This window comes from Ceratina calcarata, unplaced genomic scaffold (genome assembly GCF_001652005.2).
Source record: "Ceratina calcarata isolate Rehan_Ccalc_2016 unplaced genomic scaffold, ASM165200v1 scaffold449.2, whole genome shotgun sequence".
NCBI lineage: Eukaryota > Metazoa > Arthropoda > Insecta > Hymenoptera > Apidae > Ceratina > Ceratina calcarata.
The window spans coordinates 383,913-408,408 of NW_017168819.1; the positions used below are offsets into that span (position 1 = coordinate 383,913).

At 42.3% G+C, this 24,496-nt stretch overlaps 2 protein-coding genes across 3 annotated transcripts in view; one reads left to right on the forward strand and one right to left on the reverse strand.

Moving 5' to 3' along the window:
• The first annotated feature begins 386 nt into the window (after window positions 1–386).
• On the forward strand, window positions 387–3,404 carry LOC108627198 (adenylate cyclase type 10). The gene is made up of 12 exons (XM_026815432.1): window positions 387–624; window positions 689–714; window positions 990–1,109; window positions 1,178–1,337; window positions 1,598–1,724; window positions 1,784–1,992; window positions 2,048–2,154; window positions 2,213–2,337; window positions 2,432–2,564; window positions 2,628–2,771; window positions 2,843–3,049; window positions 3,126–3,404. Exons 1-12 carry the CDS (start codon window positions 387–389, stop codon window positions 3,402–3,404), a joined length of 1,875 nt encoding a protein of 624 aa, XP_026671233.1.
• A 4,192-nt stretch (window positions 3,405–7,596) lies between these two features.
• Window positions 7,597–24,496, reverse strand: part of Cda5 (Chitin deacetylase-like 5) — a 42,305-nt gene continuing 25,405 nt past the window's right edge. Inside the window, exons 2-16 of one of the 2 annotated variants that reach the window (XM_018028306.2) lie at window positions 19,861–20,035; window positions 18,553–18,648; window positions 16,779–17,103; window positions 16,169–16,224; window positions 15,658–15,815; window positions 15,337–15,509; window positions 15,210–15,259; window positions 14,661–14,789; window positions 13,596–13,637; window positions 12,891–13,084; window positions 10,231–10,456; window positions 9,531–9,660; window positions 9,159–9,466; window positions 8,887–9,085; window positions 7,597–8,755 (exon numbers count right to left, since the gene is read on the reverse strand). In XM_018028306.2, the coding sequence (XP_017883795.1) occupies window positions 8,591–8,755; window positions 8,887–9,085; window positions 9,159–9,466; window positions 9,531–9,660; window positions 10,231–10,456; window positions 12,891–13,084; window positions 13,596–13,637; window positions 14,661–14,789; window positions 15,210–15,259; window positions 15,337–15,509; window positions 15,658–15,815; window positions 16,169–16,224; window positions 16,779–17,103; window positions 18,553–18,648; window positions 19,861–20,035 (2,426 nt within the window). In that variant the 3' untranslated portion in view covers window positions 7,597–8,590. Of the gene's footprint in view, window positions 8,756–8,886; window positions 9,086–9,158; window positions 9,467–9,530; window positions 9,661–10,230; window positions 10,457–11,769; window positions 11,996–12,890; window positions 13,085–13,595; window positions 13,638–14,660; window positions 14,790–15,209; window positions 15,260–15,336; window positions 15,510–15,657; window positions 15,816–16,168; window positions 16,225–16,778; window positions 17,104–18,552; window positions 18,649–19,860; window positions 20,036–24,496 lie in introns of both variants that reach the window. The other variant, XM_026815460.1, reaches the window with a different exon arrangement.

Consider the following 24,496-nt stretch of genomic DNA (forward strand, 5'->3'; position numbering starts at 1 on the left):
CGTGCGGGCTCACATCCTCTTGCATTTCCTTAAATCGCGCGAGCCTAATTCGATCGATATGATATAAAAACAAATAACAATCGACTACTAGCAATGTTCTATTAGAAGTCGTGTTCAGAAGGAATTTCTAACGAATCTACGTGAATTTAGAGAATTATTAATTAATCGGTTTTTGTGTTTGAAAAATGCAACACACGAATTACGTCGCTACTGCGTGGACACCGGATGTAATCGGTCCCATATTCAAAAACGAAAGTTCAAATCTGCGGGAGGTTAGCTTTACTTCCCTTGTTACATAGTCTAATGCTTCAACACTTCCATAGAAAATCCGAATCTGAACGATATAGATATTGATCACTCATCGAAATGATAAATGCACTCGCGCGATGGCTACTTTCGTCCCTGACGAGCTAATATACGAGAAGGACTTGTCGAAGAAGAGCTTCCGTAGGTTCAACGCGGTGGTCTCATTGATTCACATGCAAAATCTATTCAATATATATGAAAAGTACGTCAGCGGTGAAAACGGCGGCAGCCACGCGTTGTTCACGTTCCTCGACAGCGTAACGAATATTGTGATCCAAGAAGTATACTCTAGCAATGGAGATGTGTTAAAATTTTCACGTAAGGGAGACAGTATAGGGACTATATATAGGAGATATGATTAATAGAAAAAATTTGTATACAGAGGACAGTATGCTAGTTATGTGGAAGGTAAACAGGGACGAATTTGTGTCGCGGATGGTCTATAACGTTATCTTGTGCGCGCAACGAATCCAGGAGATGACTCTCGAATCAAAATGTATGATTTACTTTCGTTTGCAATATTTAATTAAAAATAGTTTTCACAAATTAAAGCTGAAAACTGTCGCTTCTAATGATCCCAACGGAAAGTAGTGGACATCAGCGTCTCCGCGGGCGAAGTTATGTTCTCGGTAATAGGCAACGATAAATCAAGGAATTTCGTGATCTGTGGCTCGCCTATCCAGGATGTCAAGTATACCAGAAGGCTCTGTTTACCAGGCGATCTCGTGTTATCATCCAGCGCTTGGGAACATTGCGCCCCTAGTCAATACGATTACGTAATTAAGGATTCAAGTAATATTAAGGTGTGAACACCAGGAGAATCGTAATGAATTTTAATCACGAATTTGGTAATGTGTATCCTCCGTAATAGATTATTAAAGTGCTTGGACCACCGGCAGAAGTGGCTAAGAAAAACGACTCAACGATCACGCCGGTTTCATACGATGACGAACAAAACACCCAACAATCGCCATCGGAATCGGTTCTCTCGGACGATTCGATCGATGAGACGGACTCAATTGAGTTTCGAAGTAAACGTCTCTGTTGATTGATGGAAATTTAATAAATTGTTGGAATAATCAATTTCATGATAAATAAAGTTACATAATAAGCTGATCAACTCTCTCTCTCTTTGTTTAGCAAGAGTCTCGGTAATCGATGCGTTACGAAGACGTCTTGGAACATGTTTGGAAACTTATATGTTAAAACCCGTTTTAATACAGGTATACCTTTTGAATATGAAAAGGCAAACGTCTGCTGTATAAGAAAAATGTCTAGATTGAAAACGAAGAATCGGAATTTAAATATTTGACGGAGATAAAGCAGATCACCGTCGTTTGCATCAGCGTGATTCCTATTCAGTACTCCGTTTATGAATTGATATCTTTACTGGACGAAGCATACAAACTGATTCAAAAGTACTGTTATAAATTCCTACGGTCTTGTTAGAGAATCATAGTATTTGTATTTGATGTAGTATAATCGAACCGTATTACGGATGCATTGCCATGCTGAATTTATTCGAAAAAGATATTTCGTTTTACCTTTTGTACGGACTGAAAGAGTACGAAGTCGAAGGAGTCAAGGTCAACTACGCGAAGAATGCAATACTCTCCACGTTTGAAATAACGGAGGCATTAAAAGAAGTTGCCGGAATCAAATCAGTTCTAGCCGGTATTTCGACCGGTAATTTAACAAAATCGAAGTAAATTTATCGTTTTGTAAGCAAATTTATAAATAGGTACAGCATTTTGCGGTGTGGTCGGTCACATCGTTAGAAGGCAATACATGATTCTCGGTGCTCCCGTAAATAAAGCAATCTCTCTAATGATAATGTCGTTCGACAAGGTTTGCATCGAATCGTTTATTCATCGTTCCAAGTAATCCTTAATGTGTTCTATCATAGATATTCTGCGACTACGACACGCTTTTAAAGAGCGAATTGGACAAAGACAAATTTCGTTCTCGAGGTATAAAGGTACTGAAAAAATTCGGGAAGTGTCAAGTTTATGAATTTGGAAACACAGGGCCGTAAGCTGCTCCGTCATTAAAATTGCGTGTATACGTATATTATCACTTAACTTATTAGTGAACAATGACAAATAAAATTTAATTTACTCTTCAGTCCAGTTGAAACTATGCAGAGTTTAGAGTACAATTATCCACTCCTCGATAGACACCATGAAGTTGAATATTTCAAGGATATTCTGGACGATATCGGGGTGATAGACCGAGCTTATTCCGGAATGCTTATTGAGGTTCTGATAATCATGAAATTCACTGGAACAGAATTCAATTGTAAAATGAAATGGATTGTTTAGGGTCCTGAAAGGTCTGGGAAATCGAGGGTTCTGGATGCTTTCGCCACAATAGTAAGAAACAGGCAGATAAAGCTTATTAAATTGTCGTTGCACGCTTCTCACACGGAGAAGGCTTTCGCCGTGCTGTACCATATATTTCTTCAAGTAAAAACAAAGTTTTGAAACTAGTTTCCTCTCAATAATTTAAAGATTTTTTAAAGTTTTCGTTTGACCAGCTTTTCAACGCTGAGAACTGTACGTCGATCGACGATCGTGAACGGGTTTTAATAAGCATGTTGTCCGAAATTCTACATGACAAAGAGTTTTGCTACCTGAACACCATAATGAGGGTTCAGTTTCCACTTTCCAAGGACTACTGCGAGGATACCGAATGGAAACGTCACGGGAAGAGCTTGGAAATCTTCGAGCAAATACTGAACCAGGTTGCGAACGATATCTTAATTAATATTCTGATATAAAGGTTGTACAAGTTTCATCAGATTTTAATTAAAACGTCAGGTTCTTGGACGCATATGCATAATTTTAGACGACGTGCAGCACATGGATCTTCTGAGCTGGCAGTTTTTGTCGTCCGCCTTGAATAACTGTAAAGTTGTGTTAATAATGGCAATGGCCGAACCCATTTCCTGGGACAATTTGTCGCAAGTAGAGGCCGGCATGTGCCAGGACAAAAGGCTACTGAATAGAACGTTAGAAGGTTTGGACCCTATGTACCTGTCGGCGTTCGCTTGCCAATTTCTAAATGTTATGGCCATACCCAAAGGTCTCGAGAAGTAAACGAGATTTTGTACTCGCAATATTAGTTCTATATTCCTTGCGACCGATTGCACTGGGTATACATTTAGACTTCTTCGGAAACGAAGTAAAAATATGATTGGCTGGTGCGAGGCATTCCTAATGTCGATCCTCCAAGTTTACGGCATACGCATAATCACGATGTCGCCGACGGAAGTGGCTCGCTTCGACCTGGTTTTCCCGGAGCAACGATACACATGCAAAATTCCAGCCGATTTAACACCGGAAGAGGCTGCGCCGCCGTTGCATTGGACGCAGATGAGCGCGATTCAAGTGTGCCTCCTACGCGACAAGCCCGCGAAACACCTCGTACCTGATCGCGACATTACAGGTGATTTAAAATACTGATAAAACAAATGGAATAGCTTTTCATCTTTTCTTCTATAGCAATGGCAATCAGTTATTTCTTTCAATCATAATATAGCATATATATTTTTAAAATGTTCATTCATTATAGGATTGAGAGTTGATATTTATAATAAAATGAACTCGTACGAGCAAGATTTTATAAAGTGCGCGGCATCCTTAGGAGATATATTTCTGCGACACATGGTCGATGGCACCATGTCCAATTCCGCCCCCCTATATACATCGAAAGGTGATCATCAATTAGATAATTAAGGATGTATTGGTTATACAGTCAATCCCAAAAGTTTATGTACCTTAGAAAAACGCATTTCCTATAATTAAAAAGAAATCAGACGTCGGAAGAAGAATGCTAATAATAAATAGCTACGTGCTAAAAAGTATAGAAGGAAATATTCAATTAAGGATAAGAAGATTAAGGTACCCCTTGGAAAAATCTCTGAAAAATCGAAAAATTTTTGTTGTTGTTTATTATTAGCATTGTTCTTTCGACGTCTGATTTCTTTTTAAAAAATGCGTTGCGGAATGCATAAACTTTTGGGATTGACTGTATAGCCAATACATCCTTAAAACGATAATTTCGCGATCGTCGTATCCTTTCAGCGATTGCAGAGATGATAAGAATGCGAATCCTGGAGTGCGCGATGATTCAAAGGAAGTGTTGCTATTCCGACGATTCGATTTATCACGTGATGAAAAAACGGAAGACATTCAGCAACATGCATCACATGATTATTTGCGAATGTCAACCTACCGGTTGGTTCAACGAAAACTATTACCGCATCCTTATCAATTATTGCGACTGATTTCGATTGCAGACATTTTTATTAAGAAATCCCTGCCTCTTGTCGCTCACTGCAAGGTCCTGGAATTTACGATGCCTACCTACCGCAAACTGTTCTACGACATATTAACACCGCAGGAGAAGCAGGAGTATCATTCGAAAGCTATTACTATGTATGAAAAGGATGCGCGAAAATGCCTCACGTGTGGCAGTGGTTATTTCACGACGTTCATCTCCAAAGAGGAAACTCAAACCGTATACGTTCCATCTACCAAGTTTTCGTTTCACTATTTTATGATCTATTTTAATAATATTTTCCCTGGCTTAGGAACAAGAAGCGATCCCGAAGTACGTAGCAATGATGCAGAGGAGGCCCTCGGTGTACAGTCACGATAAATTCGAGCGCAGGCGAAGTATATTCGCGATCGATTCTGAATCTCCTAATTCCATGAGACGCGAGAGTATGCATCCCCGGGCGTCCATTCTGGCGACTGATGTCGAAAATGACAATAAAGGTAAAACGTAATTTGCTACTTTTTTTTATCGATTTTCAATGAAAACAGTTTACGTTATATTGTTTATCACCGATAGATCTATCAGATTTGAGCCCGTCGACTACCAAAGAGAGCTACACGTCCGAGTTGCTTAGAAGATTCAAACGTGGTTTGAGTAACTTAGGCACGTTATCAGAAGTCTCGTGGTACAATCGTTTGAAGCAATTGAGCTACATCGATTACCGCACCTGCAAATGTATTGATGTGATCAGTTACCTGTTTTGGATACTGCATCATCACATCGAAAGCAACAGTGACATCAACTAAATTCAATATATGTATTATGCACCTGTGTCGAGGACTGCTATAAAAATTCGATTTCAGAGGACAGTGTTATACTGGAGAAATTCATGTTAGAGTACAGTGCAGGTTTGATCCAGACCGCGCAATCCCTTTTCGCTTCGAAATTTCTCGCTGGCACGACTGTGGACATAGGTCTCCTAAAAGGAAAGAGTAACGACATATCCAAGAATGCTGATGGATTAATTAACAAGGGAAGATCCTTGATATTGACAGGTGAGCGCATTTTATTTAATTTAACTCAACTGGTAGAACGTATTTTTAAATTATGCAGGAGACGCCTACGTAGCGTATGGAAATTACATTCAAGCGAAGAAGTACTTTACCGAGGCTGTATTGTTGAGGAACGAATTGGACGTAAGCAAGAAGACGATCTGCTACAAATCTCTGATACAGAAGATATGGTTCATATGGCGAGGCAGTAATTATGATATAGACAGAGATACCGGGGATGTGGCTATTGGCCAAATGGAGTTAGCCGTTTCTTTGCAGCGATACTCTTTAGCTGCAATGGTTACAACTCATCTTTCCCTTATATGAATGGAACCGTTCAATGGAAAGTTCAATTAATTAACCATTGGTAAAATTTTAGTATCAGAATGAGTTGAAAGTAGCGAGGGTCATCATTATGCAGAGCGTACGAGCCGCATTCGAAAGCTCGGGCGGTTTCGTGGAGACCGGTAAGATTTTCTTGACCGCAGTGATGATTTTTCGTCAGAGCAACGAACGGAGAATGATACAATCGCTGGAGAATGCGATACTGAAAATAATCGAGCAGAAAACTATATGGAAGCTACCCGAAGAGCTAGTCGTGCTGGCGCAAGTTTATCAGATCATATACGAGAACAAGTAAATATCTAAATTCTAATACAACTAATTTGTAAATACTATTAAATTTATTTGTCGATCCAAGAATATTGAAGGGCAGGTTGAACGAAAGTATCGGATTTGGAATAAAGATTTGTAAAATATGCAATTATTTGCACTTGAATAAACTCAAGCTCACGATTCTGCCGACGTTCATAGAAATCATGGTAAGTGTCCTGTTTGTAAATCTTGTAATTAAAGTACTCTTGTAATTAAAATTATCCTTATATTGCTTTAGCTTTGGTTGAAGAAGGTGAACGAGGCTGTGGACTTGTTACGCGAATTATATTTTTTGGCTAAAGAGGATGTCGATTATTCTGGCATTACGTGGTATTATGCTCTCTGCATGGAGCTTCTATTGGACGGAGCCATGATTTTGGAATCGTACGAAAATTGTTACAATTTCTACAACGATTTTATAGGTATCTGACTTAATTATAATTATCGATACGAGAATTTCTTAACGAGCCAAGACCTGATTTAGCATTTAGATCGAGTACATGCGTGATGCGTGATCCACAGTGTCGCTCACGTCTTAGTACTTGCTTATTCATCTGGCAATTGAGAATGTGAGTCAAGATGTACAAAAATTATTCCGTGATAAAGCTTATTCCCTCTTTGACCGTAGGAACATAATAGTAACTGACACATTAGTGACGGGAGTGGAAGAGTACTTGAAGGACATCACGTATGATAAATTCTCGCAGTTATACAACTGCGTCAAGGTAGATTGACCAGAGGAATCGATTGTATGTAGATCAACGATTCTTCGCGTGTTGCACAGGGTTTGGAGAGCTACTTGTTAATACTTCAACGGCGGATCAACATCAGCAAATCGAACGATCTGTTCGATCAAGTGAAGAATGCGAAAGCGATCATTAAATACCTTAACGAGGCGTCTTCTTACGCACAGTTCATTAAACCGTTTCTGTACTTGTTGCAAGCGTACATGGTGCTCTTACGCGGTCAAAAATCAGAGTCCAAATATTATGTTGCGAAATCTCAAAAGGTGGCTTCCTATCAAGAAAATAAATTCATAATAACTTGGATCGAACAAAACAGGAGGGTAATCAACTAGAAATCATTTTGTTTCAATTCGTTCAACCGTCGTCAATCATTATCGTGCTACAGACTTGGGAAGAGAGTAGTTACAACAACATGGCGGAATACTGGGTCGAGTACATTGGCAACGGCAACGGTGTTCAATGGCAGGAAATCGACTCGTTCAGTTTAAATGCTTGGTCGACTATACTGTTTCCACTTCCGCTTCCGCAGTCGAATTTCTAATTGAAGAGCCACGAGGTATATTAGGAATTGTAGCGAAATATTTATTGATTAAAGGCGTATTACAGTTTCAGGTTCTAAGAGTTATACACGACGATCCCCTCATGTGCACGGTACTTGGTTTCGAGGAATGAACATCGGTTCATCCCTTTGATATCTCGTCCGCGGGGCGACCTATCCGCGCATGCCGAATCTCCGAATCCGGGTATTCTTTAGGATACCATTCGCGACCGACGCATACCAGTACATACTTTCCGCGCGATGATACTTTATATCTAATTAATTAATTGATCTATTTCGGATTTGGCCGAGTACGCCAAAGATATGGTCTAAACGAGGAAGGGTCAGCGAAGGGAGAACAAAGAATGCAGAAAAGGAGGACAGGACGAAAGGCTATATGGAATAGAATCGTGAGTCGGTCGATGCTTCGATTCGAATATAAAGCATCGACCGATCGATTTGAGTTTCATATTTCTCGCATCACGAAACAATGTTCGTCTTCGATTCATTATTTCGTTTGACAAAGAAACCTCGTCCGACATACTAATATCTAATACACTGATTACCTAATTAGAAAAAAAAATGCTAAATGCGAATAACAGGGCGATGATCTCGTTTCGTATCAAAAGGAAATATAATATGTACAGGATTCAATGTTCCAATAACGCAGCAGCCGGCGTACATTAATATAATATACAATCGGCATGCGTGGCGACTTTTTGTTTTTGTTCGCCAAATAATTTTTTTTTTTTAGTTCTTAGACAAGGTATCAGCCCGTTTGCTCGCGCCTTCGCGACTGGAAAAGGGGGAGGATCAAGGGAGGATGGTGCGGCGTGCTTTCGAGTCGATTTCGTTGGCGTACTCGGCCTAGATTCCTTTTTGTGGAGAGAAATGATAAGGACGGGATTTAAATCGAATCGCTTGTGAAAAACGTTCCGTCTTCTCCTGTGACGCTGCTAACTCATCGTCTTCGGGCCTCGATCGCACGTAACACCGATGCTCCTCATCCTCGTTCATTCGTGAGCGTCGACGTCATTGTCGATGCGACTGCTTCGGATCCCTGTCTTGCCCGTCCACGGATAAATATCCGGACACGCCTGGCATGTCTTCATGTATCTCACCCCGCTCTTATGCCAGAGATTGCATACCTTCGGGTTGTTGCACTTCTTTGGCCGGTCCTGTGTTAAACAGATTCAATAAATTGTTTATTCGCAGATTATCTGTATTTTCATAATATTTGCATAAATTAAATACATAAAGAAGTAATAAATTCTCGAAAAGTGTGAACAACTATAGAATGTTTACATACCGGATAATTACATCCAAATGGTTCGAACGTATGTAGGAGCGGCAACGGCGTAGGATTTCTGACCCATTGGAGCGCCTGCCAATTCGTAACGATCCACACGTCGTCCATCGCGACGATGGTGTCCAGGAACGAGATGAAACCCTCCTTGTGATGCGGTTGCGTGAACCAGGCAGCGTGATAGAAAAGTCCAAACGGCGCCCTGGAACGTAACATACATAATTATTAGTACCATGATCTTTCTAACATAAATTAACGATGTGACTGGGACCGACCTGTTCGTCGTGTAATGTCTCTCGAAGTTCTTAATCAGCATCTTGTAAACACCGTCGGCGGTCGGTGGGTTGCTGCACGCGTCTCCCATCGAGCATCTGCCACCGTTCAAGTCCTGCCACATAACCATCGGAACCTCCCACAAGCCTGGGTAAGACCTCGTCGGGCATGGTGGGATCATGCAGTCGTGGAACAATTTATAATCCAAGGTGTAAGGCCAGCTGGGCGGTCGGTTCTCGTAAATCGGCATCGAGGAATCGTACGTGAAGTTCGTGTCCCACAACATTTTGAACATGTTGTTTCCACCCACCTATTTACCGAAGTGATTCAATGCTCTCCTTTCTTGCAAATAATCAGCAGTTGTTAATAGTTACCGATAAGAATGGAGCTCTCATTCCTCTGACATCCTCTAGCTTGACGCCTCCGTAAGCTGAGAGGATTTCGCGTTGCCCGGCAACTTCTCGCGCCCATTTTCGCTGAGAGAATTGCTCACCGAAACTGTGCCTGTTCCAGGAAAATTTAATTGATCAATCGATACTAAATATGATCATCGAGCCAGCGTGCAGGAAATTTGATCACCGTTCCATGAATACTTTCATTGATATTCGATTAGATTTACGATTTCGGAACCGGTTCTCGATTCTTGCACTCTGACCCGCGGCAAGGTGCAAAAAGCGACTTCTGTCGGAGTAAGCGGTACCTCTCACAAATAACTAATCAAGCTAGTTAATTAGTTACTAATTAATTGGCAGGCAGAGCAAGAATTGTTCAAGCATCCCTATTGATCAGTGATAATGAACGCGTGATTAATGATCGACAACAGATAATGAATGTAACTTGTTCGGGCGTTAACTCGATCACGCTCATAAGTGCGGTCTCATTTCCAGTTATTATATGAGATATTACTTCATCTTTTATTTTTTAAGACTTTATTCTCTACAAAAACGATCCTTGTCAGTGTTACAAGAGAAATTGACAAGAATGATTTTTGTCGCCAATTCTTGTAAGGACAGATGTTATATTATTTATTATGTTTGTCCGTCAATTTTGTTGGGTTTTCGTGTCGGTACTTACGAGACCGTGTGGGAGGCAAGCTCATGACCGGCGGCATAGAGATTTTGGACCTGACTGTAATCGGTCCATTCGTGGGAGACGTAGAAGGTGGCCGAGATCGGGCAGCCGTTCGGGTTTTTTCTGCCCTTCTCGAACAGGTCGGTGTACAAACCCTTGTTTAGGTCGTTTACGGAATCGTCGAACGTCAGGAGAACGATTTGCGGTATCTCTTCCGGAAGGTAGTCACCTATTTTTAGGGATCGTTCGGTTTGGATAGGATCGGATAGGAATGATGTGCGGTTCGTGTGTTATTGTCGCAATAAATTCGGTAAAAAGTGTGTAACGTGTGTATGTGTGTGTGTTTGAATATGCGAGTTCGAACATGTAATTGCGTAATGGGAATGCGAGGGATGAGTGATGCGTACAGAAGAAAGAGAGAGCAGAGTGTAAAGAGAAAAAAGAAAAGAAAAGTCTGCGGTTAGCCAGTCATTTTATACATATACATGTACGCGTCATTAGTACACGGCACAGGTGCGTCGCACGGCTGGTGAAACTGCTTCGTGACCCGTGTCATCGTTCATCTGCGATCATGTCGCTCGTTTCACCAACCGTGCATCGCAATTAACGACGTTTCATCGCGATCCTCTAATTGCCCTATCCGTTAATAATAACGAGCTACGAGGAAAAGGAGAACGGAACGGAAACGATACGCTCCGAAACGCGTCGATGGGACGAGTCGTCTTCGTTTTCCATCAACGCGCGGGACACGTCGTCTTGCCGCGATCGCGATAACATCGAACTCCTTTCTTTTCTATCGCTTCTCAGGATTGGAACAACGCCGAATCATACTTTTAGATGAGCCTCGCTCCTTCCGCGCATTCATGGTGTTAGCTTCCTTTTCCGCGAACATACAAAATGGGCCAGAAGTAATAAGTAGACCGCGAAAAACATTCGAAATGCCAATTTAAAAAATTAAATCCAATTCGAGACATCAGAGTAATTATGTGTACTATACTTCCGATGCTCTGCAAATTTTTGCACTTTATATCTTCTGCACATGTAATTTTTCTACAAATGCGTAAAATCCGCAGTTTAGTAATAACAAATAGAAAATCTCCCTGGTTCGGCTTAGGGAAATTATTTTAATTTATAAATAATTAGAGGATCGTCGAAGAAATCGTCGAAGCGTGCTGTCCGGTCCCTCGCGGACATTCCTCGAGGAAGCGGAACCAACGTGGACGCATAATAATATGTATTGCAACAGGCGGTAGCGAAAATCGTGCGCCCAAATACGTAGTGACTCGCACAATCAAGTCGAAGTTAATTCTCAACTATTACACACAGTAGTAGATGATTTTGAAGAAACAAGGAAAAGCTACATACATTTTGAAGAAACAAGGAAAAGCTATATTAAATAACGTTATAAGAAATATTTGATAGTTGCGAGTCACTGTAGAACGTTAGTCGAAGAGATGCGATGACGTTCGATGACGGGCCATGATCGACGTGATAAATCAGCGTGTTTAGGTGCGAAATTGCTCATCCTCCCGTATAACTTACGAGACAGTATGCGATGCCATTTCATGGCCGTCCGCGTAAAGATTTTGCACCTGACTGTAATCGGTCCACTCGTGCGAGACATAGAACGTGGCCGCGATCGGGCACCCGTTCGGGTTCTTACGTTCATTTTCGAACAGGTCGGCGTACAATTGCATATTCAGATCGTTCACGGCGTCGTCGAACGTCAGCAGAACGATCTGCGGCGTCTGTTCGACCGGGATCCCACCTGGATATACGACTATTTTGTATCGACGCAAACATTCTATCTCGTTCGTACAATCTGAATTGATTTTGACAGCCCGCGCTTGATCAATTGCTTATTCGGAAAACTGCAGTACAACCAGACGGATCTCACAGACTCTATCGCATGATTTATGCGAGGTATGCGGTTGCACAATCTATTCTAGACGCAGGAACGTATACAGCTGGGCTGTCTTAACGGATTACGTACCGTCGCGTCTGGTGCCCGCGGGGAAATATTATTGTCGTGACTCGAAGCGCATCGTACGTTTTAATTGAAGAGTTTGCACCCGCCCACTAGTTGTACAACGCTGAATCCTGAACTCAGTATATTCTCGTAATTAATTTTAAATATCAAGCTATCTGTGATTCTTTGTTTAATAACGATGATTCGTCTGCGTTATAAATAAATGTCAATGCTTGATTAGCCTGAATGGGTTTTGCTCGTTAGGGATTCTTGTCAGGCGTCAAGCTTTCGATTTCGAGCAACCTTGCGAGAGACGCGCACGTGCGAAATTGCGAGGCGGCAGAGCGGATTTGTTTCACTTTCGACCGGTGGAATGGTTATATGTGTAACGTTAGAACCGGAGAAAGTCACGGTGGCTGCTAAAACCGATCAAATTCAACATTCGTGACACGCAGACTTGCGTCACAGCCTGCCCACGTCCTATTCGTATTTTCGAATCTATTATATTCGTTCGATGTTTAGATTCGTTTCGATATTCGTTCTTTCCTGCGTTAGTTAAAAACGTGACACATTTTTCAAATGTGATTTTAAAACAACTCACGTGGGCGAACAATCTTTTCGAGTCTCGATTTTAACTTTATGACATAACGCAACAGTCGACGAGGAAGTACAAATGGCAATTGAGAAGGCTTACCTGGAATGTCAGCACCGCCGCAGCTGCAATCAGGAAGCAAGCAGACGTCCTTGCGACACTTGGCCGCGGGTTTGTCGACCTGAGGCGTCGGGTAGATCGGCGCTGGCCTCAACGGAGGATACCTGTAGATGTCGACGAACTCCTGCGCTTTCGACACGATCTCCGTGGATGGTTTCAAGGTTGGCCGTAATCGTCTGAAAAGCGCGAATTACCGATTTCACGTTCACAGAAAATACGGAACGCCTGTAGAAACCAGCAGTCGTTTCCTCCCGCGCAACCGTGATTTCGTCAACTCGCGACGACAGTGATCGTGAATCGATCACAAGTCCAATTCAATTTGCTCGGATATTCTCGCTCCGTGGTATTTGTTAAAGAGTAGTTAATTGTTTGAGGATTGTAATAACCGCGCAGCTTATACTCAATTAACTTTCTAGCCGCGTTAATTCGGTACGGACACGTTCGTTCACCTCGTCGATACTAGCTGTACAAACTATAAAACGGCTCTTGAGATAACCGGATCGGATATCCGACATTGTTGCCAATAATTCTCATTCTTCTTAGAATCAATCGTAGTTCCGCTAATTATTGGAAAATCGCAGTATGCGAAGAGAGATTGACTTTCTATGATTCGCACGATTGAAAACTACACGCGTGCTAGTTTCTACCGGAAAGATTAAAAGAGTATCGAGGATTTGCACCACTTACGGTGGTGCTGTGCCACGGTTGATCTGCTGCGGGCGGCTTCGGCTGGAAGAAACACACAGGAAAGGAATGAAAAACTGAGATTAGATAGAAATCGCGAGGACGAGTCTTGGGAGTGGAAAAAATAAAAAAAAAAAAAGAACGAAAAATCAGCTCTGTTTCCGGCGGCGTACAAAAGGAAAATGTCCGAGTCCCGAGAGAGAAAGCGAGTGCTTCGTCTTGCTGAGCACCGGCGAAATCGGGTCTTGGTCGATGGAGACGATGCAAGGCCGCTCTCCATGTCACGGAAATTGAATCGTTTTAAGAATACCAAGAATGTTAACGCACGTAGCTCGATGCTTTTCAGAGTTACTTCATTTCATATAACAGAGGATAAAGTAAAACGCGAGGCTAATGATATTTTTAGAATCAATGGTATGATTAATTTAATGCCTTAGGATATTGACTCGCGTCACGATAATTCTCAATCAAACAGACCTGTGGAAATGTTGATTACTCTTCTATGGTTAGAAATAGCGCGTTAGGACGAGTTAGCTACCTCACGCCTCTTCGATCTCGCCATCGATTACGATCAATCTACCGCCGCTTTCACGAACGGTTGCACGCGAACACATAATATAATAAAAGTGAACGCGCTGCACCCGTACCCACGCGTCTAATCCTTTCCCGGCTGAAATTCGCACCGAGCGGCGAACGATTTTCAATCATGTGGATGTCGAAAGATATCCCGCTGTGTAAACACTAAGTCGGTTTTTTGCTCGCGACCCGACCGAAGAAAGCGTGAAGTAAATTTCGTGATCGATGCGCCGGTAATATCGATCGAAACGTGGCTCGTCGATTTTTGCTCAGTTTTGGTTGCATAATAATTAGACTGCAAGTTTTTATGCAAAAAGGAAAGGGTTTGAAACAGAATTTCTTTTACCATTTGAGTAATGCAATGCTCACGCAGCTTTTGATATTTTATGTAATACATAACAATTTTCTGATGCATGCATAAAATTTGCACTATGATAATAAATAAAAATAGATAAAGTATTGAATGGATAGTTATTGTATAGAGTACTATACCTGGGCGCATTGACGGTGTAAGTTCTCGTGGTGGTCGGCGGCTGAGTGGTAGTAGTCAACGGGATGAACGTGTCGACGATGACATTTGGAGTGGTCACGTGGACACTGGGATGGCTGAGCACATTCGGTCTGCGGGCACGCGACGTTTTTAATTAATTGACTAACGCGCGGAACGGTTCTTCCTCGTGCGGTCGACGCTCTCCTGCGGTGAAAGACCGCAGAACTCGCTTCCGAGACAGATCGTTTATCCAGTTCTTTATCATTATCCATAACGAGACGCGAAGCATTTATACTCTGAATCATTTGAAGTCCGAATGGAATTCGAAAGGAAACATATTGAATAAGATCGACTTCATAAACAGATTAACTTTTAGAAGCTGTGAAAGTAATTTTTCTCCATTCCAAGAAGCGTAACAAAGAATAACGAGAGATCGTTGAAAGCTCAAGGTTCGGATCAGAAATCGGTAATTGTCTTGTCGCTTCACGCTCGAGGCTTCGCGTGTAATCTCTGCAGGTTACTTAGTTCTCGATTAACAAGAAATTTCTCACCTGTATGATTGGCCCTCGTTAATGCGGAACTTGTTCTTGTTCAGGTGAGCCTAAAGAAAGGAGGACAGAAAAACGATAGGGTGATTCACTATCTCTTTAGGATCCTCTCGAAAGAGTCCCGTCTTACCTGATTCTCGTAGATATCGTAGTCTTGGACCGTGACGTCCTGATTCAGATTGTACTTGTCCGCCTCGTTCACGGCAATCTTCTTAGGCTTCTGGTATTGCTTCGCGTTCACCTCGCTGATCTTGACACTCGGTTGAACGGGCACAGTTTGATTCACGGTGTATTGATTGTAATCTAACCGAGAAAGGTTATTCGTCATCTCGATAAGTCCACTTATTCGTTCATTCATTCATAATTATTGTGATTTCAATTACTCGTACGATCAGAGAAATGATCTTATTAATTTATCAATACAAGCTCACGATCCATAACTGATGCTTACCGTCGTCTTTGTAAATGGACACGTCGTCATCGTAAATGGTATAATAGGGGTAGCTCTGATCCGGATCGCTGTAGTACGATTTAGAGATCACTGGACTGGCGGCAGTAGACGCTAGGATCTTCGCGACTCTGGGAGATTCGGAGGACGGTACTTGTGTCCTGGAAATTTTCGTTTCATCTTGGCTTCTCTAATATCTCTCAATTCTTAGAAGATGTCGAGAGGTCAGCGAGTTTTATGCAATTCAGTTACACTCTTAATGATCTCCATTAAAGAGAACGCTTATCGACAAGAAGAGTTGTCTTAATCGACGTCTGCCGACTAGAGCTATCTCACGAGATAATCGTTGCTCGAGAAAGAAAAAAAAGCATCGGATCGGGATTACGTAAAAGCAAAGTAGCCACCGCGCTGGAAGAATTAAAGGAGCCCACGGCGAAAGAGAAATCGAGTAAAAAGGTCGCGGCGCGCGCCACGGCAGGGCCGGTGCTGCCCGACTTCCAACTCTTTTACGTACCTGTAATGGGCTTCCGTTTGGGCACGCGTGCTCACCAGGCTCTCCTTCTCCCTCTCCTGTGGGAAATGTTAATTCAGAAATTAATTAATGCCTCCGGTCGAACTTATCTTACGCCCCGACAGGCTAATTAACTTGACGCCTGTGTGGCAACGAGTCGCGCGAAGAATTCACGTGACGCAAGTTATTTACTACGTGATGTATTAGATTGTCCCAAAAGTTTCTTCTCGCCTGTGATTTGCACGCGCCACTTTTGTACAGACTGGCAACGTGTGTGGCTTCCGGAATAAATCATAGTTTCAGTATGTTGCTCAATATTTAGCAACTGAGAGAAAGAACTTTTGGAACAAATAGGTTCCGTTCTGGCCTCGTTTGCGGATTACGTAGATTTTCCTGTTTAGCTAGTTAAGGCGGGAGAGATCACGGAGGCCTCGTAATTGACCTGTGTTTACTTTTAATCGGCCTATACTTATCCCATCGAACTTTACGGGCAAATGGCAAATCAATTTCTTACCATTCTGCTTTCTTCCTGAATCTACTACCTCGAGGTCAGTTCTTATTCCAAACCGTAGAAAAAATACTGAATTTTTATATGCAAAGTAAATCAGTGTACCGAGATCACGTTTCTTCTTAAGCCATCCCTGTCGCGTTGCACCTGGCCAATCGTCGAGGGTTGTCCTCTGTAGACACGTTGTTGTCTGTCGCTTTCTACTTCCGAAGCCGGCTCGTACTCCTCCTCGTGATAGTTCCTGGCTTGTTGTCTCTGACGGATCTGCTTCTCGGTAATCTGCACAGGAGACGGCGTGGTCGTTGCCGAGATAGGTTGCCTCTGACGCTGCTGTTGTTGCTGTTCACGCCTCTGCTGTTGCTGCTGTTCTCGTATCTGCTGCTGATGTTGTTGCGATCGTTGTTCCTGGAGGCTCTCGATCTTTGCCGACCTGACCGTGTTTCAGGATTACGACAGGATTAATTATAGCGGTTGTTAGATCTGTTTCCGACCTCTAAGATTTCGTAAAAGAAAATATCAGAGCAGAGAAAGTTCTCAAATAAAAAAGAAAAAGAACGGAGTAATTGGATCAATTCGACCGAATCAGTTCGTTAAGGCTGAGAGATATGCGATTTTATTGTATTCTCTTTTGCCGTTTGGGAAGTAATTATAATTTATAACACGCTAGAATCAATAAGAGATACTGTTCCATATTCATAATTTACGAATTTGCATTATTTTTATTATATATGAAACAGAATGTAAATGAGCGTTATTGAGCAGAAGTTCTTCCTGTTTCCGTCAGCCAAAAAGTTGTAAACATGCGAAACGCGTTAATTGAATATACCGAAGGTGTTTACGACAAGTGGTAGAAGTGGAACGCATAATCGGAAACTGTCTCGGGTTAGTTCGAATGTATGAACTAAATCGAACGAGCTTTCATTATCAAACTAGTTTCACCAAAACACGTTGCCAGGAATGGCAAGGACGCCGGTCGTGCGTGCGTATAGGTGTGCAGACGAAACGTGGCACCGGTTGAGAAATCGCTTCTTTCCCCCGATTACTCGAGCACAATACGTTAATGAGCGACTAGCCTAAGTTCCGTTGCCTAACTTCGCCTTGCACAAGGAGAGTCTTGGAGCTATCCGCGAGAAAACTCCCTGGGACAGTGGGAGAGAGACCGAGTTCATTGTAGACTACGCGGTTATACAACAATTTCGCCGGGGTTTCTATATATGAAGTTTAATTCGGTGACGCGTTTCAACGTCGAATTAGCGCACAACCGAGCCGTTTGACGGCTCTGTTGATTACGATCTGAAGGACTTTAGAACAATAACTCGGTCATGAAAGGTAAAAGTGCCAGAAAAAGTACCTGGTGCTCCATTTCGAAACTGTTCGACCTGAGAGAAAAAAGAAAGCTATGGAGACATGCCTCGTACCTGTATGGTAATTAGGCAGGTCTAGCGAACCTCCAATTTAAGGGAGAATGACCGTAACGGTATCATTTATTACTGGAGTTTTGACATTCTCGAGTCTATTTTCTCGCGTGCAGCCGGATCATTGATCAAGCTGCAGCGGTTTCAAGTTGGCGAGGAAATAAGACCAGATCGCCCTGATACACTTCGATCTCTTTCTTGTCCCGACTCTCACTCCTGACTTTTTTCTCTTGCCGACGGCAACGGCGAACTTAAAGAGCAACGATCGGTTTCGCAATCGTTGTGCAATCAACGGACGTCCGGATCGAATTTGCTTCCCCAAAATCGTTCGAACCGTTCGATTAAATTTAAATTAGTGAAAGTCAAAGATAGAGAAAGGTAAATTCTCTAATTAAGATAAATAGCTGCAGGGTTTAATCACGTGTAACAGTTACGCGTGACACGTAATAGCGCTGAAAACTCACCTTTCCAACAGCGGATCTTCTTCAGTTTCCTTAGTAGGAGATCCGCCCTCGGGGCAGCCTACGTTACGTGGCCAATCGCACGTCTGTAGCTCGTGACTGTGAAACAGAAAGTAATACGTTCAATATTGATCACTAGTTACCGGTTCATGGCTTGTTTTCGAGGATGCAATTACTTCAATTAGTCCTATTGTCTACGATCATCTAACGTAAACTTGATCATCAAAATTCATTGTCGTCTAACTTTATTTGTTAATATTGTATAAATGCATTAATTGCTTTCACGATGTAACTTCGTTATGAAAGAGACTTTAAGGCATCTTTTTCGATTCAGGTTTCAGACGGGTTTCCGAGGGTCCTTAATTGGATACGATGTTAACACCGGGTTTTAGTTAGGCCGGTTTTACAGCGAGCATGTTTGTATCGAGAGAGGTGTGGCAGACCGATTTTTTCCAGGGTTACGCGTGCGTACGACCCCCTTTTACCTGGCAAAGCCAGATTGAAAGTGTAGCACAGTACCGTAATCGAGTCCTCTTACGCCCTCATTCTAGCTTACTCACGTTTTATTACCTTGGACAATACAATGGCATTGGCGAACACGTTTTCTAGACCTTATTTTAAAGTATGCTATTTTAATATAGCTTGTTTTACAGCCTAATATCCCTAGAAATAGATTTTTTCATCAACCGTACAATGGTAAATTTTTATTTCCGGCAATTCAAGGTCCTTTTAATTTTACTTGAAATACCATGCACCGCGTTCCTTTTCAATGTTAAGTTACCTGTTTCTTTCATTTGGAGAATCACATAAATTATCGCGCTGTCAAAAAGAGATTTCCTTCGAGTCTCGTCATGGGCGTAAGAAAGCAGAAATCTGACCGGAATTTCGGAACTGGTCTCGAGAATACCGATGAGAGTACATCTATTAGACTTGTCTATATCTGGACGACAATACGTCTTGCTTTCGATTAAACTCGTCGCTATTACTCGCTCGCGTTTTCTTTAATTCAGTCGCGGTACTAATTTCTTCCCATATTAGTCGCAGATCGTTCTCCGTCTTTTTATCCGCGAACCGCTCGCTCGCACGTGTTCACGTGCTCTCGATCAATTATACTCGTATTTGCGGAAACATGACAAAGAAAAACCACTCGTACCGCTTTCGAATGATCGTTCGTTTTTTTAATCAATACACTAGATCCCATTTACGGCAAGAATATCATTATTAATCCTTTGATACCGATCCGACATTCTTACATTAAGCTTGCAATTATAGAATTTAATAAGATTGAAGATTAAGGCAGATTATTCTCACCTGTACATCAATCCTCCCGTGCAGGATTCCAGCAGGGCACCACCGAACACGCACACATAATACTGCGTGCAGTCACGTGGATGAGGATAGTAGCCAAACTCTTCCGGGCACTCGAACTCCAACGCGGCTTCGTTTCTGCTCGCTCTGGCGCTTCTCGGGATGGTCCTCTGACACTCTGCAACCCGAAACGACAATGTTCTCTATATCTTCCGTGCAACTTAAACAAATCGCGTTTCGTAAGGTTCTTACTATTCCAGCAATTGAATCTTTTGATCAACGCCGAAAGCAATTGGAAAATACTAGCTGCGTTCGCAAGAACGGTACTAAGGCGAATTCTTGTTATCCAGCTACCGTAATGGAATTTCTGAATTAATGGATGAAAGACAGAAACGCGAACGATTATTGTCTGAGATATATCCTGATACGGTTCGAGTTATGTCTCCATATCGTGATACGAATCGGTCCGAGGTACCAGGGCTTACATGAACGGTACACGAAGATTGCGTAACGGGTGGAGCGTATAAGTAACCGGATTTTTAGTCGACCTTGCGCTCACGCACAGTTATGAAACTCGAGTAACTCGACTCGACGCAGATGTTCGTAAATTCTTAATGGGGCGGCGGCGGCGCGGCGCCATGGAACAAAGGAACGAAGGAAACTAAACCGAAAACGTGGCGTCTAATTCTCTTAATCCTCTTGGCACGCGTGGTTACGCTTCACAAGCGAATTTTATGCTCAGTAAGAAAACTGAATACAGAATGCATGTAATGCCAATATCCATAACTGCATATCACAATAATGAGATGAAATTATTTTGTCTAAATTACATTATTTAAATGGATACTTTGTAATAGTAGTCTTGATGACATTTCATCAAAAGATGACACCGAAAAACGGTGTTGCGTTTTCTGCGGTAACTTCGTTACCGCTGCTAAATACACAGCTTGGCAGTCGTTGAGGGAATGGCTTCTGGTTCCACCATTGTCTTCGGCTGCGGATTCGATTATCCCACTGCCTTAAACCTTTCTGGCACAATTTCATCGTGGGACCGCGCACTGCTGTAACGACGAATTGATTTGTTGGAAACGTGACTTGCGCCACTACCTTTTGCCTGTAACTTTCGACGTGAGAATACGTGTCCGTGCAACAAACGCCACGCTCGGACGGCCGTCTTGTCTGCAATACACGTGTACGAAAGAACCGTAGTGTCGTTTTTTAAACAACTTTTCTTCGTTTCAAATGAAACATATTGACAAACGATATATTGGTTTAATTTCTTTCCCACTGATTTTGTAGCGACTCTTGTCTTTGTAGAATGCCTGTCTCCGTTTCGAGAAGAAACGAAAATGATTCAGCATTATTTATAGAGTTGTTTGCCCAATTCTTACTCAAAACCAATGAAAACCACGAGTGCATCGGATGCCATTTCTGGGTCATCGTTTTTGTGAATGGCTAAGCAAAAAAGGCAGGGTGAAACCATGGAACTGCGCGTTTTCCTCGGCTTCCCATGAACGGCGCGACGCGTCGGGGAAATAACAAAGCGATTACATAATTGTCATTAGGCAGCGCGCATCTGGCTCGGCTGGCAGACCAAACCGGTAATGAATTTTTGTGCTTGTCAATAGAGAAGGACAGACGGTGGCATTAGGCAACTGTAATTGGAAACGCGGATTGTATCAGAGAGAAGGAACGACGTAATAACGCGTAGAGGCGATCGGTCGTCGGGAATGTGTCTAATTAGATCGGGACCGGTTGATTGAGTCTGTCGGATCGGCCAGAACTTTCGTAAGGTTAACACGCCCTTATTGTTCATGCCACGCGCGTTATTCTTTTTCTATCGAACAACAATGATAACTCGTTCGTAGCTTTGGTCTGTCGCAATAAAGTAAAAGCGTTAATCCATAGCAGGTCCGAATTAAATTCTCGGAAAAATAAAATTGCATCAATCATCGTTAAATTTGAAGGGTTAAAGGAATCTCAATCTAGATTTCCTTTTACGAATTTTATATAAAAAGCTGCATTCTAATCCAATTAGTTACGAAGACATTAATTGCAAGATGACGGTGCACACGGTGTGGGGTCGATACACGTTGGAAATTTTCTTTGCGCCAGCAACGCAAAAACCAGCGATCTGGTTTATAACCGCGAGGGGTACTTTCTATTAACGATCTAATGGACGCTGCTTATGCGTGGTCATATCGCTTGTATAATTGAAATTATACGAAACTATAAAAATTGGCGGGTGAACTTCTCAGTCTTTTGTGTTCCTTCTTACAATGTGTTACTTTTACCTTTATTTGATTGGATCTGTAGAATATTTTTTATGTTCAATATGAATTTACGACACTGACAATCGATGAGGCAGTCAACCTGTTAATTCTGAATGCATTAGTCGGCGGAGTTAATTATCGCGTCCTCGCGGATCGAGCGAACGGATTCCTTCCCGGTGTCATTGAAAGTATCGACTAACCGCGGCGAAGGTCGTCGGGAAAAATCGAAATCGAGGAAAAGGAACGCGCCAGGGAGAACCCGGCCTTGGCGCTGGTACGGTTCACGGAGAATGTGACAAAAAACGAGTATTCGGAGTGAACATCTTGGTAGATACCGTTCTCTTGACCTTCCGGCAGGCGACCTTGCCACGATGGCAAGGTCGGCCAATCCTAAAATTCTTTTCCTCCCTTCGAGCCTGGAACACGCCAGACAACTTCTGCTTTTAAAGGATTGATACCGCGCTCTCCTCGATAAGAGATCTCGTCCTTACTGGAAAGTATGCGAGTTGCAATTGGAATTCAGAGAGGACTCGTGTCGAGATTCCTTTTTCATTTACTCGGTATAATGAGATCCGCGGCGTATCTTTGACATTTGCTTAAAGCGTAATGCGACCGATGACGAGAGGAGTTTCAACCGTTCTAGAAAGGGGAATAAATCGCGAATACCTGCTGCGCTCCGGGCGCGGTGCATTAAATGTCAGATGAACCATGGGCCCACCTCCGCAACGATTTTTCAATTTTTCTATTTTACTTCTGAACCATTTGCATTGTCAGTACGAAGATGTATATCAGATGCACATTGTATGATATTATAGAAGAGCTATCTTAGATTTATGCTAACCAACTTGAAATTTTGAAATAGCTATGGCACGCAGGTCGTTATGAGAAATTACAAAACTCGTCGAACGGCCGAGGCGTTTCGCAAGACGCTGCGGTTTTCGGGGCTCTTTTTGTGAGAGAGACACTCTCTGAATTTTCACATGGTACTCCGGCCAACCTGGGGTGGGTGGCTGGCTAGGACGTGGATGTAAAGTTACACCATTCAGCCTTATTGAATGTTGCAGAAATGTGAGAACTGTATTACCTGGCTTGCAACGCGGCTCTCATTATCGCTGACAATAAAGCCAACCGCGAGGAACGAAAATGAAACTATCGTAATCACGGCAACGCTCAGTTGGACCACTTGTGTAAGTGCTTCGGAACGGAAGTCGTTTGATTTCCGGTTCTGGATTAAAATAGGTAGGAACCATGAGGAGTGTTGTGCAATTCGTTCGTTAAAATCACTTATACAATATAGGAAAATGATTTTTTCGAATGTTAATGTCTATAATTTTGCTGGGTCATTCGATTCATGAATCAACGTCCATTGTTCACGTTAATTCAAGCCTGAAATTCATTATAACCGTAACGAAAGATGGAGTCAATGCTAATTGCGTTAAACGTCGCGTAGAAATCTCCTAGATTGAATGAGTCACAGGCATTCGCGAACGATTAACACCCTTCGGCTAGTAATTTATGTAAGCACGACTTTGCCGGCCATTCAGATACAATTCGTAAACGATAAAATCGGTGCTGCAAAATCGATAGTGGAACGTCGAGCTAAACGCGTGTCGTAAAACGCGTAATCTGTTTCGCGGAACGCGAGTAGATCGGAGCCGAGGCGATAATTGTCGAAATTTAAGAAGCGAATCGATTCCCGGTACAGATATTACCGCAGATTCGTTCGTCTAACGATGCCAGCCATGTAGGGCTGCGAGTTGCCACCTCTAACGAGCTCGACGGCCCATAAATTGCGTAATTACGACCTGTTAGAAAGGCTAATTAGAATTTTTACGCCCTGAAAACGACGCCGACTGTGAAAGATGAGGGTAGTTCTCGAGAGTTACCGTCAATCACACTCGTACATCCTTGTTCATATGTAAGTCTACATGGAAGAAAGAGTGGCAGGGACTTATGGGAGTTTATGTCGCGCGAACAAAGCTGCAACTTTTAACGCCTTTAGAATATACTGCTACCGAAATAAGAAATAGAAGGCAAATCACTCTGAACAGTTGCCAGATCCAAGTGACGTCCTTCTAGCGAAATAATTAATCGATTAATTCTGAAGTATTTGAGATAGAAGAACATTGTATAAGATCTTTTTGGCAGGTAATTGCAATACCTACAACTTTTATTTGACGCATTTCTCGAAATTTTGAGAAAAAAATTCAAAAATTCTGTCATTTTTCGAAATTTTCGTTTATTGCAAATAACTACTTACTTGTTGCTGCTAGCAAAAAATATTTCAAACAAAAATTTTAGTAAAAAGTACAACCTATGTATGAAATATTTCTCGCTAGCGTCAGTAATTAATTAATAAATAAAAT